At 45.9% G+C, this 14820-nt stretch overlaps 1 protein-coding gene across 8 annotated transcripts in view; it reads left to right on the top strand.

Moving 5' to 3' along the window:
* The window catches only part of FTCDNL1 (formiminotransferase cyclodeaminase N-terminal like), a 39345-nt gene that overhangs the window by 2208 nt on the left and 22317 nt on the right, over positions 1-14820 (top strand). For 2 of the 8 annotated variants that reach the window (XM_045032986.1, XM_045032991.1), the window contains exon 2: positions 13215-13330. The exons of 5 other annotated variants lie outside the window; for them this stretch is intronic. In XM_045032986.1, coding sequence (XP_044888921.1) covers positions 13215-13330 — 116 coding nt within the window. Of the gene's footprint in view, positions 1-13214; positions 13331-13386; positions 13448-14820 lie in introns of those variants that run through there. One more of the 8 variants, XM_045032994.1, reaches the window with a different exon arrangement.

The raw sequence follows: 14820 nt of genomic DNA, 5'->3' as shown, positions 1-14820 counted from the left end.
TGCCAGAGTGCCTGACACTGTTTCTCATAGGACTCTGGGTCAGAGCCTGGTGGAGTGGGAGGGCATGGGCTCCCCTGCTAACCGTTCTTGTTGCAGGAGGGGCACAAGCCTCATTTCCACACACGTCTCTTGTAAGGAGAGAGTAAAGATGTTGAAAACCCTGATGTGAAGCTAAGCCACATGCAAAGATTAGGAACTGGACTGAAGGCCTTTTCTCCTGGGAGGTGTGGCACTGGAAACTGGGTGTGCTAATCACTAGGCAACCTGGCCTTCTGAGGATTCTGTTACAGACAAATTTTCCCTTCCGGGGCACGGAAGGCATAGAACATAACATATTAGTGAGGCTTCTCTGTGTTTGAGTGGGGTGGTGGTGGTGACAGGATAGCACAGAGGATCTTTTAGAGAGATGGGCAAGTAGATCCACTGGCTAGATGCTCTCACTTACAGTGGGCTACTTCAGCCCATAGGTTGAAGTAGTGGCCATGGAGTGGCTGTTCTGGGGCCTGGACTAGTGGTAGATTCTGCCTCTCTTCCCGAGTGCACAATCCATGTACATTTGCACCATCCATATGCATTTTGGGGCTTGTGTATACAGGAGAGGGGTTTTTGTTTGTTTGTTTTTTTACTGTAATTTAGTTTCTTTGGCACAAACTGCCTTACATCCATACACAAAAGTTCTTTTCTCAATTTAGCTGGTGTCTTTGTCCTGTTTTCATTAAACCTACTTTGGAAGCAACAGAACTTTCAGAATTAGTTACATTGCTATAAGGTTCAGGTGGATGCATCCTCATTTTGAATTAGCTGTGCTGCTTCAGGTAGTCCTTGCTCCCGCTATTATTCCACACTTCATTGCCTCACATCTGGGTGAGCACGTTTGGTTATCCATGTGCACTCCACAGCTCTAGGGTCATCTTGACCCCTTTCCTGTTTAAACCCTAGCACACACCTCAACACACCCCTTTGCAATTCTGGCTCCTGGCAAATTCATATACTGAATCCAGTATACCAGTCATGACCCTGCATCTATGTGGTCCCATTCTGAGGTCCTGGACTTCCTTTCCAGAAGCCATGGAGAGGAGAGGGCATGTCCTGTCTCATCTTAACAGGAATCGCTGCAATGCAAATATTTATGAATGGCACATGCAGAAAATGCAGAAGGGGTACTCTGGGGCATGTGCCAAAAGCCAAAGAGCTCTGGCAGAATTACAGGAACACAAGAGACAAAAATGAAATTGCTGAGAATGCTCACAGTACATGTGCTTACTCTGAGCAGCTGGACTGTATTTTTTCCAGGCAGGCCACCATGAAACCCCTCTATATGCAGAAAGCAACCTGTCTGCTGCAGGTCCTCGGTCAGACAGCCGAGATCTCTTCAGCCTATCTAAACCTGAACAGCTGGGGCATTTTGCAAAGGCACCCTCTTTGGCTGCTCATATAATTTAGAAAGTCTCTTAACCTCTGCTTCTCACCCACCAGGGAGGGTCTCTCCCTCGCTCTCAGATGTTGTGCAAAACAAAGCAGGCACCCATGACACCTATGAAAAAGGTAGATATTACTCAAACTTCCAGGCTTGTCATGAGACACTCTACCTTCCCTTCAGGCTTTCAAGGAAGCTCCACTGTCATTTTGTCAAAGTATAGTTAAACAGCTCCTTTCTAAGTGGCCAGTGAAAGGTTTCATAAACTAGGGAAGCAGTGGCTAAGCTGGGTCTCTCAGAACAACAGGAGCAATCAAAACACTATTAGTGTCCAGAGTAGTTTTAGGGGCCAAAGTTCCATTTTTTCCATTGCATAAAACAGGGGTGAGTTTCTTAAGATCCTGGCATCATGGACCTTTCCAGATCAGCCCACGTTAATAGTGGTGAACTTACCATGGAGGTCACCAGGCTTTGTATCATCAACAGCAAGGGGTATTTGTCGATGATGAACTCTGAAGCCTGCAGTGGATGGGGACAAATAATAGGTATGTGGGTCCCAGTAAAGGTCCCTATGCAATTCAGGAACCCCAACAATGCAAATCCAAAACAACAACCTGTGCATTGTCCAGCTTTACAATCCGGGGAAGCAGCAGCCTCTCAATAAGAGTGCACCTCAATGAGAACAGCCTTGACAGTTGACTTACCAACACCAAACTGGAATCTAGTTACTGAGCAGTTGCTACCGTGCATGGCGAGCTTCCATGTGCTGCTCCGTGCTGAGGGGAACTCTCATGTAGGTGTTTCACTACTGCAGCCCTAGGGTAAGCTGTTCACAGATCTTGAGGAAAGTAGCTTTCTGCATCCTGAATCTTTGCTTGCACTGCTAGCGTCATCAGAGTTCAACAGCACTATTCTGTACCACTAATTGGTGCTAGCTGGCCAAGCCCAGAAGTGGCACTCCATCAACTGAAGCTGCTCCAGGAAATTATCATGCAGAGCTAGCTGGAAAGTTTCCTCCTCCTCTAGCAGTATTCACATGGTGTCACGGCAGTAATGCTCATGGCCGACTGCCAAGCCATCCAATTCATCCAAAGCCACCAGCCTCTGTGATTGCCAATACGTTTGAAGTACCCTGTCTCTTATTAATGATGATCAAGATTGTGGTGCGCAGCAGTGCTTCCTCCATGCTGCCTGATATCAGTTTGAAAATGGCACTGCTCTGCTAAAACCAGATGAATTATGGGGTACCAGGAAAGGAATCATGGGAGTTTCTGAGTTTGAGTACAAGTCCCAGATTTCTGTTAGGTTATGGTAGGTATTCCACAATAAGGTGTGAGGAAAAATCCCAGAAAGCATTGAGCCTAATAGAAGAACATTCAATATCTACCTAGAATACAGAGCAGTTATTTTGAAAAACGTATTCCATCCTGCGTGGGTGCAATGATTTCAAAGGGAAGTAGATTAAGCCGGCATAAACAAAGCAGCACGGATGCATTTTTTTGCAATAGTTATACCAGTTTAATTATAGTGAAAATACCTATACCAAAAAAAAAAATCTTTTCTATGTAGACAAACCCTTACGGTCTTAAAGCACTCTGAGGTTCTTGAATGGAAGGCAATATAGAAGTGCAAAGTATTATTATTCCTTTAGCCCAAACATTTAGCCAAATTTGAGGCCTTTCATGGTTGTTTCCCTTTGGATGAGAAATTGGTGGTAGGAGTCAGGTATATTCTTGATGTAATCTTGTTTATTCACAAAAATATACCCAAAGTCATTTTCCCCTGAATCCAGTAGAAACAAACAGCAGGCAGTTTCCTTGGACGAGATCATGACTGTATAAAAAGTACTTTGAGTACTTTATGTCACACTGCTTACTAGGTATCTTCTTGCAGCAAGACACAACAAATTCATCTAGGTACAGAAAATCCAAGCTGATTATCAATATTATGCATATGTTATATAATATAAATCTGCAGCATAGCAACTTGGTAACAATTTGAACACTGTAGAGTAATTGTGTTCTGTAATTATGAATTCTGGACCCCAGATTTTAAGGCAGTTGGCTTACGGATATTTTGTTTGCTTGGTGGCTTTACAGAAAATGGTTGAACTAGACAGATAGTCTAGAACGGGGTGGGCAAACTTTTTGTCCCGAGGGCCACATCGGGGTTGCGCAACTGTGTGGAGGGCCGGGTAGGGAAGGCTGTGCCTCCCCAAACAGCCTGGCCTCCACCCCCATCCGCCCCCTGACTGCCCCCCTTAGAACCCTCAACCCATCCAACCCCCCTGCTCTTTGTCTCCTTACCGCCCCCTCCTGGGAACCCCGCCCCCTATCCAAATCCCCTACTCCCTGTTCTTTGACTGCCTCAACCCTTATCCACAGCCCCACCCCTGACAGCCGCCCCGGGACTCCCACCCCTATCCAACCATCCTCTGCTCCTTGTCCCCTGACCGCCCTCTGCTCCTCATCCCCTCCTGGGGCCCCCTGCCCCTAACGGCCCCTCAGAATCCCACTACTTTATCCAACCTCCCCCTGTCCCCTGACAGCCCTCCTGACCCCTATCCACATCCCTGCCCCCTGACAGGCCCCCCTGGGGCTCCCATTACCAACCCTCCCTGTTCCCCATCCCCTGACCGCCCCCCCAGAACCTCCGCCCCATCCAACCGCCCACTTCTCCCTGACTGGCCCCCAGAACCCTCCGCTCCCTTACCCAACTCCGCCCCCTCCCCACCCCCTTACCAGCAGCAGGAGCTTGCAGCTGCGACACCTGGCCAGAGCCAGCTGCACTCCCCATGCTGCCCAGTGGGAGTGGCAGCCCAGAGCACAGCCCATGCGGCGGCATGGTTGCGGGGGAAGAGGGACTAGGCTCCCCGGCTGGGAGCTCAGGGGCCGGGCAGGACGGTCCCGCGGGCCAGATGTGGCCCGTAGGCCGTAGCTTGGCCACATCTGGTCTAGAAGGATGAGAATTGCAATAGTGGTGAGAACAGAGGGATAATAACATCTGACTTTAATGTTATTTCATTTCTATCTCTACTGTAGCTCCTACAACTGTGTACTTATATTAACTTCATTATTCTTTTCTAACTAGAGTGGATTTAGCATTTAGTTTTTCTGTTGCTGTTTAAGTGAAATATAAAGTACTGTACACAGATGATAAAAAATCCAGACCTGTAAACTACAGTACATATTTCATTATCTCTTCAGGAGTAAGTGGTGGGAGGATGGGTTATCTAGTGCATAGGGCTAAGACTTTGTAGTCGAGGTTCATTTTTGTGTCTGCCATAGCATTCCTGTAGGATTGTAGTAACTTCGTTTACCCTGTGCCTCAGTTTCTCATCTGTAAAATGGAATAATAATTTCCCTATATCACAGAAATATTGTGTGGATAAAATGCTATGGTGATGAGATACATATAAATAAGTAGATACAGGCAGGGCTGGCGCTTCCATTAGGCGACCCTAGGCAGTCGCCTAGGGAACCAGGATTTGGGGGGCGGCATTCAGGGGACGGTTCCACTCCCGTTGCACCGCCGAAGAAAGACCTTCTGCCAACGTGCCGTGGAAAACAGCGGCAGGCAATTGAGCAGCTCAATGACTGCCGCTCTCGCCTGCGGCATTTCGGCGGAGGGTCCTTCTTTGGCGGCGCAATGGAAGCAGAACCAGAAGTCCCGCGCGCCCCATGGGGCGCGCACAAAATGCCACCCCCAAATTCTGCCTAGGGCGCCAGAAACTCGCGCCGCTCCTGGATACAGGCTAGGTGTATGAAGGCTGCCTTCTGTTAACTCAAAGGAGCCTAGAAATAGGTAGTTTCTTCTGATTGAATGTTTATTGGTGTGTCTGTCATCCTTTAATCAAGCTTTATCTGAGCTAAATAAAGATATCCTACAATGCTATTTCAGTTTATATTTGAAGTTATATTTTCATAAATTATTATTTTGGTTATTTATTATTCTGTATAATCTTCTGGTACTGAATTTTTGCATTGCATAGTTTTTCCAGTTATGGATCACTTACATAACTTTAGAATCACCTTAGGTCAAAGTAACCATTAGAGAAGGCATTGATTGCTTATTGATTTACTCTGCTGTCTGCCAAGAGTGAAACAATACTACCTGCCATTCACACTTTTCTTTATGAAGAATAAGTCTATGTGGTCTCTAAAATTTGTGTTTATTGATTACTAAGAGGTTCGTTATCAAAGGTTAAACTATTTGATTTGTTTACAAGGTATATATTTTCCATACTGTATCCACTGGAAGACTGGTGAATTTCTAAGGTGTCATTAGGAATTGTTACATCAACTCTTTTCCCTCTATTTGCAAGGACTACATCCAGGCGCTGCAGTGCCTAAGGTTTTGCATGAAACAGTATGTCTGACTAGAAGAGGAAAGTTAAAGGAAAGAGAGAAATAGCTTTTAGGATTCTTCCAAATACAGGGGAGATGGATAATAATCTTAAGGCCCTGGCTTTTCATTGAACTGCAACATTATGAAATGCTTATCTACCAACACTCATTCAAAGAAATAAAGACACAGTAGGATTACAGTATTGTCCTTACTCTGTGGCCATTACACATAGAAAGCTGGAGCAAGATCTGTTCTGATAAAGGTTTAAAAGGTTAAGACATTTCCTAGACAAAAATAATGCAGGACTTTCCACCTCAAGGCTTACAACAGAAGAAATTGCTGTGCATCCTTGTTCTGGAATCATCTTTATCATGGCTGATCTATAGGTGGAGTGAGAGGTTTCCAAATCAGTTTTGAACTAGGCTCTGAGACAAATAGAATTCTCAGGGGGTGAAATGGCACTAATTCTTTGAATGAGAGAGTAGTCCAGATGTGTGTGTTTTGGATTGGATTTTTTTTCTGCTCCTTAAGTTTTGTGAATGAAGATTTTAAAAATATTATAATAGAGGGGATTGACATGCAGAGAGGAAGTGATTAGGTCTATCCTGCAAATGCCACACTCCTGGGTAATTCTTACATGACTAGCCCCATTGAAATCTGTGGGGCTACTCACATGACCAAAGGTTTGCAGGATTGGTTCCTAATGAGTGAATTAAGTTTTTCCAGCAAAATCAGGATCAAAGCAAGCGTAAACTATGATGACAGAGGTAGGCAGAGTTATGGAAGAACAGAGTTTGGATGTCTGGCTGCGGGAACTAAGTGAAGTATTATAATACATGTGGCCACTCCACGCGTGTTCAGTTGTAATTAAGGCTGTGAGTTTGTCACAGAAGTCACGGATTCCGTGACTTTCCAGGACTTCTGCAGCAGCTGGTGCAGCTGGCCTGGGGCCTGGCTGAGCAGCTCAGGCAGCCCCTGGGTCAGCCGCACCAATTGCTGCTGGGGCAGTCTTGGGCCACCGTGCCCTCTCCTCCAGTAGCAGCAGGAGTTTGGGTGTGGGAGAGGGCTCAGGGCTAGGGCGCAGGAGGGGGTGAGGACTCTGGGTGGTGCTTTCCTTGGGGTGGCTCCCTGGAAGCGGTGACATCCCTCGGCTCCTAGCGGAAGCCCAGCCAGGGGGCTTTGTGTACTGTCTCCACCTGAACACACTGCTCCGCAGCTCCCATTGGCCGTGGTTCCTGGACAATGGGAGCTGGCACTCAGGGTGGAGGCAGCACGCAGAGTTGCCTGGCCACACTTCTGCCTAGGAGCAGAGGGGGATGTCACCACTTCTGGGGAGGTGTGGGCCAGTTAGGGAGTCTGCCAGCCCCACCAACCCCCCACCAAGCACCAGCGGGGTTCCCAGGCTGCCCACTCAGCACCTGTGGCAGCGGCCCCAAGGATGTCCCCCTGAGCACCCGCAGCACCCCTGGGCCACCCCCTCCCCCGCCCAAGATTTAGTCAGCAGCTTATACTACAAGTCATGGACAGGTCACAGACTGTGAATTTTTGTTTACTGCCTGTGACCTGTCCATGACTTTTACTAAAAATATCTGTGACTAAAACGTAGCCTTAATTATAATTATAAAATCCATACTTGTGGATAGCAACCTAACAAAATAATTGTTTAGGCTAAATATGAACAAGAAAAGTCAACTCAAGCACAATGACCATAACATACAACAGCTACTAATAAGCCAATTATTTTTGATTCTGTGGTAACCTTTCACAGAAAATTTGGCAAAATACCATGTGCTAATGGCAGATTTAAGGAGAAAAGGACCTTGACCATTATAACAAGATATATTTAAACTCCTTATGTAAAACCATATTATTCTACATTAAGGTTGCAAAATGAAGTCGTCAGAAGTCAGGGGATGCCAAATTTAAGGTTGCTTACTAACCTTTACATTGGCCTCTTTTTTCAATACAATCTTTAATTATGTGATCCCATACTATTATTTCTTCAGGATCCCTGCCTCAGTCAATGTGCAGGTTGCATGGTTCACAGTGAATGAGGCAACTGAACTATATTTATTTTCACTATTCAGTGAGTGCACCCCTGGGTCATTCACAGCACACTAAATGTGATCTGAGACCTGGAGGAACAAGAATATGTGATTATGTAGTTAAGGACTCCTGTAAATGCATACATACAAGGTGACAGAGTTAAGGTTGCACAAGTAACTTTAACTTCGTAATTTCTTGATTTTGGAATTCTTCAGTTTGAATGTGTAGACCCTGATCCTGCAACTGGAGCTACATGGGCTGATACCTACATCAGCAAGGATGCCCACTGAAAACAGGATCAGGATCTTAATTTTCTTTTCATCCACTTTTTGTATGAAATCTATTGTGTTTTTTAAACAAAAATAAGACATTCCATAATATAAAACTACTTTCTATAGCAGAACAGTGTCCTACACAAGATGGGTGCTCAGTGAGCAGTTAAGGAAATATACTATATAATTTGATGAAATGATAACCTTTCCAGTGGCATGTGTGTTTGTGTTTGTGTTTTTTTCCCCCTACCATCTGGTAGAATTTAACAGATAAACCCCTGTTGTAGAATTCCATAGTGGCTAAAAAAATAACCTATAGAACAGAATAGCAAGTATATTTTCCTATAGGTTCCATAGTCATATATAGAGAACCCTATTAAATGTATACAGAACATTATTGGTTTCATCCCTATTACATTCTATAGTGCTTTTCCAAAAGAGAGGCAAGACTTTGTTTCATTTAATGCACACTTATGTGTATTAAATGTAGCAAGGCTCCATAGGATATGAGTCCCACATGTGAATAGACTACAGAATAAGCAGGGCTATGCATTCCTAATTCAACTTCAGCTACTGTGTGGAATAAGATTCCACGTGCACCATAGATAAAAAAAAAAAACTAACTTCCTTATATGACTGTGAAGCGCCAACAGTGTTGAAAAATTGTTTAAAAACAGCTGTCATTAGAACATTTTTAAGGCACATATTGTCCTCTCCATCTTGATGGGATCAGGGAATCCAAGTGTGAAGTAGTATCTTGGTAGATCCTGGCCATTACACATTAGCTTTTGCTAATTTTGCTGTTTTCATGTTATATATTAAACATTTTTAATATCAAACACTAAAACAGTAAGGATCCTTTTATATATTAAAATTATGATGGTAGGAGTCTCCAGAATGAAGATAGTTCTACCTATTGTGGAAATAGACAGAAGTGCATGAGGCGAGAAAGACAGATACGCCTTACTTAGGACTCTAGTCTCTTCTGAAAGTCTGCAGGGCCCAGGCATAGTCTGTTAAAAATATTGCTGTTCTAGAAAAACTAGACAGTCTAATCCCATTGGACCATACTGTGAATCTCTATTCATTTCAATGGGGAGCTCCGCTCAATAACCGATGGCATGATTTGGCCCATTATTTGGATCTGGGTGATAATTATTCCCCATTGAAAAATGTGAACTGATTTTTAGGGGTAAGTGATTCCACTTCTGCTGTACTTGCATGCAATCCCTGGAAATATGACAAAAAAATTAAAGATAACATATGGTAACTGTGTTATTACACTTGGAGGAATACTTTAAAAACACTTAAACTAAATACAAAGTAGTTGCATTGCAGAAAAGAAAATGTACCATAATGAAACAATAACCATTACTGTAAAAAGAGCAGGTTAAGCACCATCAAGGAATGCCACTTCCTCAAATGCAGATAAATTAGGTAAGGCAACATTCAGGGTTTCAAGCCAGGGAATGCTGGAGCACAGAGGTGCTATAGGCTTGCCTCCTCCGTTGTTATAACACTAACAATTGAGCTTGTGTTCTCTTTTCCAGGGTTCTTGGAATTTTTCTCAACAACTCCATTTTCTTCCTTTTTGGAAACTCTCCTACCTCCAGCTTTGACTGCCGGAGGGAGTCAAAGGAGGAGGCAAGCCTATAGCACCTCTGTGCTCCAGCATCCCTGGCTGATAAAAAAACTCTTTGGGGGCCCATCAGCTATTGCTGCAAGTTCCTCGCTTCAGATCAGAGGTTCTCAAACTGTGGTCCGCGGATAGTTCCCTCTAAGATGCGTGCCTGGGTGGCCAAACACAAGAGATTGAAGGGCCACTCACCTAATTAGTGGAGCCGCGCAGGCATGGCTCCACTAATTAAGTGCCTGGACCCTGGAGAAGCTGCATATGTAAGGTGAGGTGGTGGCCTTGTGGGGGAATAGGGGGTAGGTGGGAATGGCAGTGGGGTGAGAAGAGGGGCTGGGGGGAATTTGGGATGTGCAGGACTGCGGCAGCCAGAGAAAATGGCAACTTTCTCCAGCTCCAGGGCTGCAGCTGCCGGGGAGAGACAGCCCTCCTTCCCAGCCTCAGCTCAGGAGCTGCCACAGTGGGAGAGAGGGCACATCCATCGCATTAGAAATGTATTAAAATGAATTGTGTGCTTTTATTTGTAGAACAAAAAAAATTAATTATTACTACTTTTTTTAATATAGCACTTTTATCTAAAGCACTGTACAATAGTTAGCTAACCGTACAAACAACATTTGGAAAGATCATTAAGTGGTCCGCCTAGACCCTCAGCAATTTTCAAGTGGTCCACGGAAAAAAAAAGTTTGAGAACCACTGCTTTAGCTAGTACTATCTATTTGCATGTTTCCTGTCCCCTTTTTAGAAAATGCTTCTCACTTATCCTACAGATACAGTTCTTTTAATTATAGGTACAGGAGCCATATAATGCCTTTTAAGAACTTTCACTCCCTCTGGGCCAGAAATCTGATTTAGAAAGAAAGAAACACAAAACTGATAATGGATGTGTTGAATGAAATTAGGAGTGAGCAAACAGTATAAATGATGGAAAGTATGTTTTTATATATATATTTCAGTTTTGGTCTAAATTGCTATAAGAAACAGGTTTATAAAACATACTTTTAACACAACACTGTGCCTTTTCTGTTTTGAGACTTACAGTGCACTTACACCGGAAATCTCTTCATTTTTAAACTTTCCTCAGAAACATCACAATTTCTTAATGTGAAAATTCTTTGACATGACAAACTAAAATGGAAACAAACTTAGAAGAAAAAGATGAACTGTCTGATCACCACAAGATGGTGCTATGCAGTGTTGTTTGAATCATGTTTACCATACCATCCATCTGATTATTATAGCTTTATAAAGTAGGATCTTAGAAGGCTAAGATTGGTGGAACAGACAAGCAAGTTCTTTTCTTCTAAATTTAACAGCTTAATTTAAGCAGCACCACTAGGAGATTTGTAATAGGGCTGGTTCTCAGTAGCTGGCTCTATGCCTCCCCACACAGCCCATACCATAGGGCTATCCTAGGCAGGAAGGGAGGAGGAAAGGCTATAGCACTTTTGTGCTCCAGCATTCCCTGGCTGATAAAATAACTCTTCAGGGGACATCAGCTGCTGATGCAAGTTAAAGCACTCCTTAGGCAAGTTATACTAGTCTTTAGTAGCCTCAGGGACCAAGAGAGTATAAAGGTGACACACTGCCACCTTTGCCCTGTGCGTCCCACACCAAGCACAGCTTGGGCAGATGCAAAGATCAGATCCATTGTTTCTTATTGCTTGATTCTTAATGTGCTCAAGTGCACACATATTTCCCCACCCAGAGCTTTCTCACTTTCTCTTTGACCTTGTCTACACTAAGCAGGGGTGAAAGTAACTTACAGGACTTACGGGTACTGCCGAAGTCCAGGGGGGCGTGGCCTCATTCGGAAGAGGCGGGGCATCTCAAGATTTAAAGGCCCTGGGGCACTGGCTGTGGCTGGGAGCCCCAGGGCCTTTAAATCAACCAGGGGCTCTCAGCTGAAGAGGTGGCTGGGAGCCCCCCGGGGCTCAGGGGCAAATTTAAGGGCCCGGGGCTCCGGCCGCCATGGGGAACTCCAAACTTTGCCAGGCTGGGGCCGGGATTTAAAGGGCCCAGAGCTCCTGCCTCTGCGGGGAGCCCAGAGCCCTTTAAATCCCGGCCGTGGCTCCGGCGGCTGGGCTGGGGCCGGGATTTAAAGGGCTCTGGGCTCCCCGCAGCTGTAGGGAACTCTGAGCCCTTTAAATCCTGGCCGCAGAAGCCGGTGCGGTCCGGCACGGTGTACTGGCTCTTGCCGGTACGCCGGACCGGACCATACTGACTTACTTTCACCTCTGACACTAAGCTTTTCCTTAAAATCTCACACTGTTGCTGCAAGCTCCAATGCAGGCCTACAGGTACCAGCATAACAGCTACCCTCTTTGCCCTCCATTGGGGATACAACTGAGGAACCTATAGAGCTAAAAGCATGAATTGCGACAGCTTTAGCTAAAGCTCTGTAGCAACTCTTCTTCTGTGGATCAACACAGATGGGGACCTTTAACTCCCCCTCCCCCGTTGTGGGTTACAATAGGTGGGAGCAGTGGTGTAGACAAGGTGTGAGTGGCCCTTGACATTTTAACTTGATATGGTGATAAAAAGTTCGCAAGCTGATTTACACTAGCGCTTCCGTCCCGCTGCTGCTAACACTGGTGGACTTGCACTGGAGCTACAGCAATGGTGGGAATTTTTTTTTAAAGCCTTAGTGTAGACACAGCAATGAACTATTACATGTATTGCAGTAGAGCTGGAAGCCCTTAAGGCTTATCAGATGCTGAGGCCCCACTGTGCTAGGCACTGTACACACAACATTACAAAAAGACAGTCCCTGCTCCAAAGAGCTTACAGCTCTAAGTGGCATATGCACACTTTTCCTCTGAGCTAGCATGATCTAGTCCAGGAGTCAGCAACCTTTCAGAAGTGGTGTGCCAAGTCTTCATTTATTCACTCTAATTTAAGGTTTCGCATGCCAGTAATACATTTTAATGTTTTTAGAAGGTCTCTTTCTTTAAGTCTATAATCTATAACTAAACTATTGTTGTATGTAAAGTAAATAAGGTTTTTAAAATGTTTAAGAAGCTTCATTTAAAATTAAATTAAAATGCAGAGTCCCCCGGACCGGTGGCCAGGACCTGGGCAGTGTGAGTGCCACTGAAAATCAGCTCGAGTGCCGCCTTCGGCACCCGTGCCATAGGTTGGTGTTGGCATATTCCCACTCTTGCCTTGCCAGAAAGCTCTCCTACCTCAGTGTACCTTATTTAAGTTCAAAAGCCCATCCATATATTCCTGTTTCTGGCTGGCAGATATGTATACATCATGCAAAATGCAGAAAGAAAACATAAGCTACTCCCTCTCCATTTTTGTAAGTGGTAAGTAGCAGGGCCAGCTGCACATCATGTTGCTATGGGAGCAGCACAGTATTTGTTGGAAGGGGACCCAGTTTGCACTCCTGTCCCCCAGTGATCTGGGAAAAAAGCCACCCTAGGGTGGGTCAATATTATTGCTATCAACTATTTTGCTGCATGTATATGGACGGGTCGCACGGTCTTCCCCACAGGTCCCTAGCTCAGCAGCAAATTCCCAGCCGGTCGATGGAGCAAGGAGGTGCAGGAGGCGGGGTGAAGCTGCAAATGCCCGCCCTGGAAAACCATGTGCTGCCTGGATCCCGGCCAGGTCAGCAAAGCGGGGGCCGCCGGAGGAGGGAGGCAAGAGGCTGCGGATTGTGCTCAGACATTGTCCCCCCTTGGCAGGCTGGCGTCGATCGGGAACGGGACCCGGCTACCCCTGGAGGTGGGAGCCAGAGCCCCGGACGGCAAGAGGCGGCGCCGCTGTAAAACAGCCCGGCCCCGGCCAGCTTCCCCTTGCTGCACTCGCCCTCCCCGGATCGGCCGGCTGTATCCCCCTGGGCAGCAGTGGGGTGCGCCGCAGCTCCCATCCCCGCGCGGGGAGTGCGGGTCCCTTCCCAACTTCCAACCCCGGGGCTGCCCCTGGCACGGCGCAGCGCTGAACTGGGCCTTTGCAGTTGGACAACGACCCCCACGGCAAGGCTCCGCCCAGCCAAACCCAGGCTCCGAAATCGGCCGCAGCAGCCTTGTCCTTGTAAGAGGAGGGAGGCTCCAAAATGCTACCAGGGCTCGGGGAAACTTGGTTTTGGATCCAGATCTGAACTGCATGGCCCAGAGCCTGTCTCTGTTTATGTGTGTTAGTTGTATGGCGTGCACCATACTGCTAACCCCAACCACTCAAAAATCACCTCAGGCTCCTAAAATTATGACAGTGACTTAAAATCTTTTTCTCCTTCCTTGTTAGTTGCTGCCTGGTTTCTGAGTCTTTAGGGTGCACTTGGTTCACAGTGTCTTTCAAGCCTTTCTCTGCAACTGCACCGCAGCTAGAAATTATTTCACCGAGGCAGAGATTCTCACATACAGTATCTCCTCCCTTAACGTTGTAGTTATCTTCCTGAAAAATGCTACTTTAAATGAAACAATGCTAAGTGAATCCAGTTTCCCCATAAGAATTAATGTAAATGGGGGGTTAGGTTCCAGGGAATTTTTTTTTGCCAGACAAAAGATTATATTATATATAATGTATACACAATATAAGTTTTAAACAAACAATTTAATACTGTACACAGCAATGATGACTGTGAAGCTTGGTTGAGGTGGTGGAGTCAGAGGGTGGGATATTTCCCAGGAATGCCTTACTGCTAAATGATGAACTAGCACTTAGCTGAGCCCTCAAGAGTTAACTTGTTGTTAATGTACCTTCACACTCTACAAGGCGGCAGGAATGGAGGGCGGGGAGACAGCATGGCAGAGAGAGACAGAGATGTACACCCTATGATGCACATTGCCCCTTTAAGTATGGTGACCCCACTCTAAGTACACTGCCCTTTTAAGTAGATCAACAAGTTGAGATCGCAGCTGCTGCTAGCAAGCTCCCTCCGTCCTGAGGCCTGTCGTGTCCCCCCCCCGCTCTGTGGATGGGGTAAAGCAGCAGTGGGGAAGGGGACACCCTGACATTAGCACTGTTCTCCCCCTCAGCAAGCAGGAGGCTCCCAGGAGCAGCTCTAAGGCAGAGGGCAGGAGCAGCACATGGCAGTGGAGGGAGGAACAGCTGAACTGTCTGGCAATTGATAGGGCAATTGGGCAGCTGCCACACAG

Source organism: Mauremys mutica, chromosome 10, assembly GCF_020497125.1.
Source record: "Mauremys mutica isolate MM-2020 ecotype Southern chromosome 10, ASM2049712v1, whole genome shotgun sequence".
Taxonomy (NCBI): Eukaryota; Metazoa; Chordata; order Testudines; family Geoemydidae; genus Mauremys; species Mauremys mutica.
The sequence above is the reverse complement of the archived record's forward strand: the minus strand, read 5'-3'. Positions and strand labels throughout refer to the sequence as shown.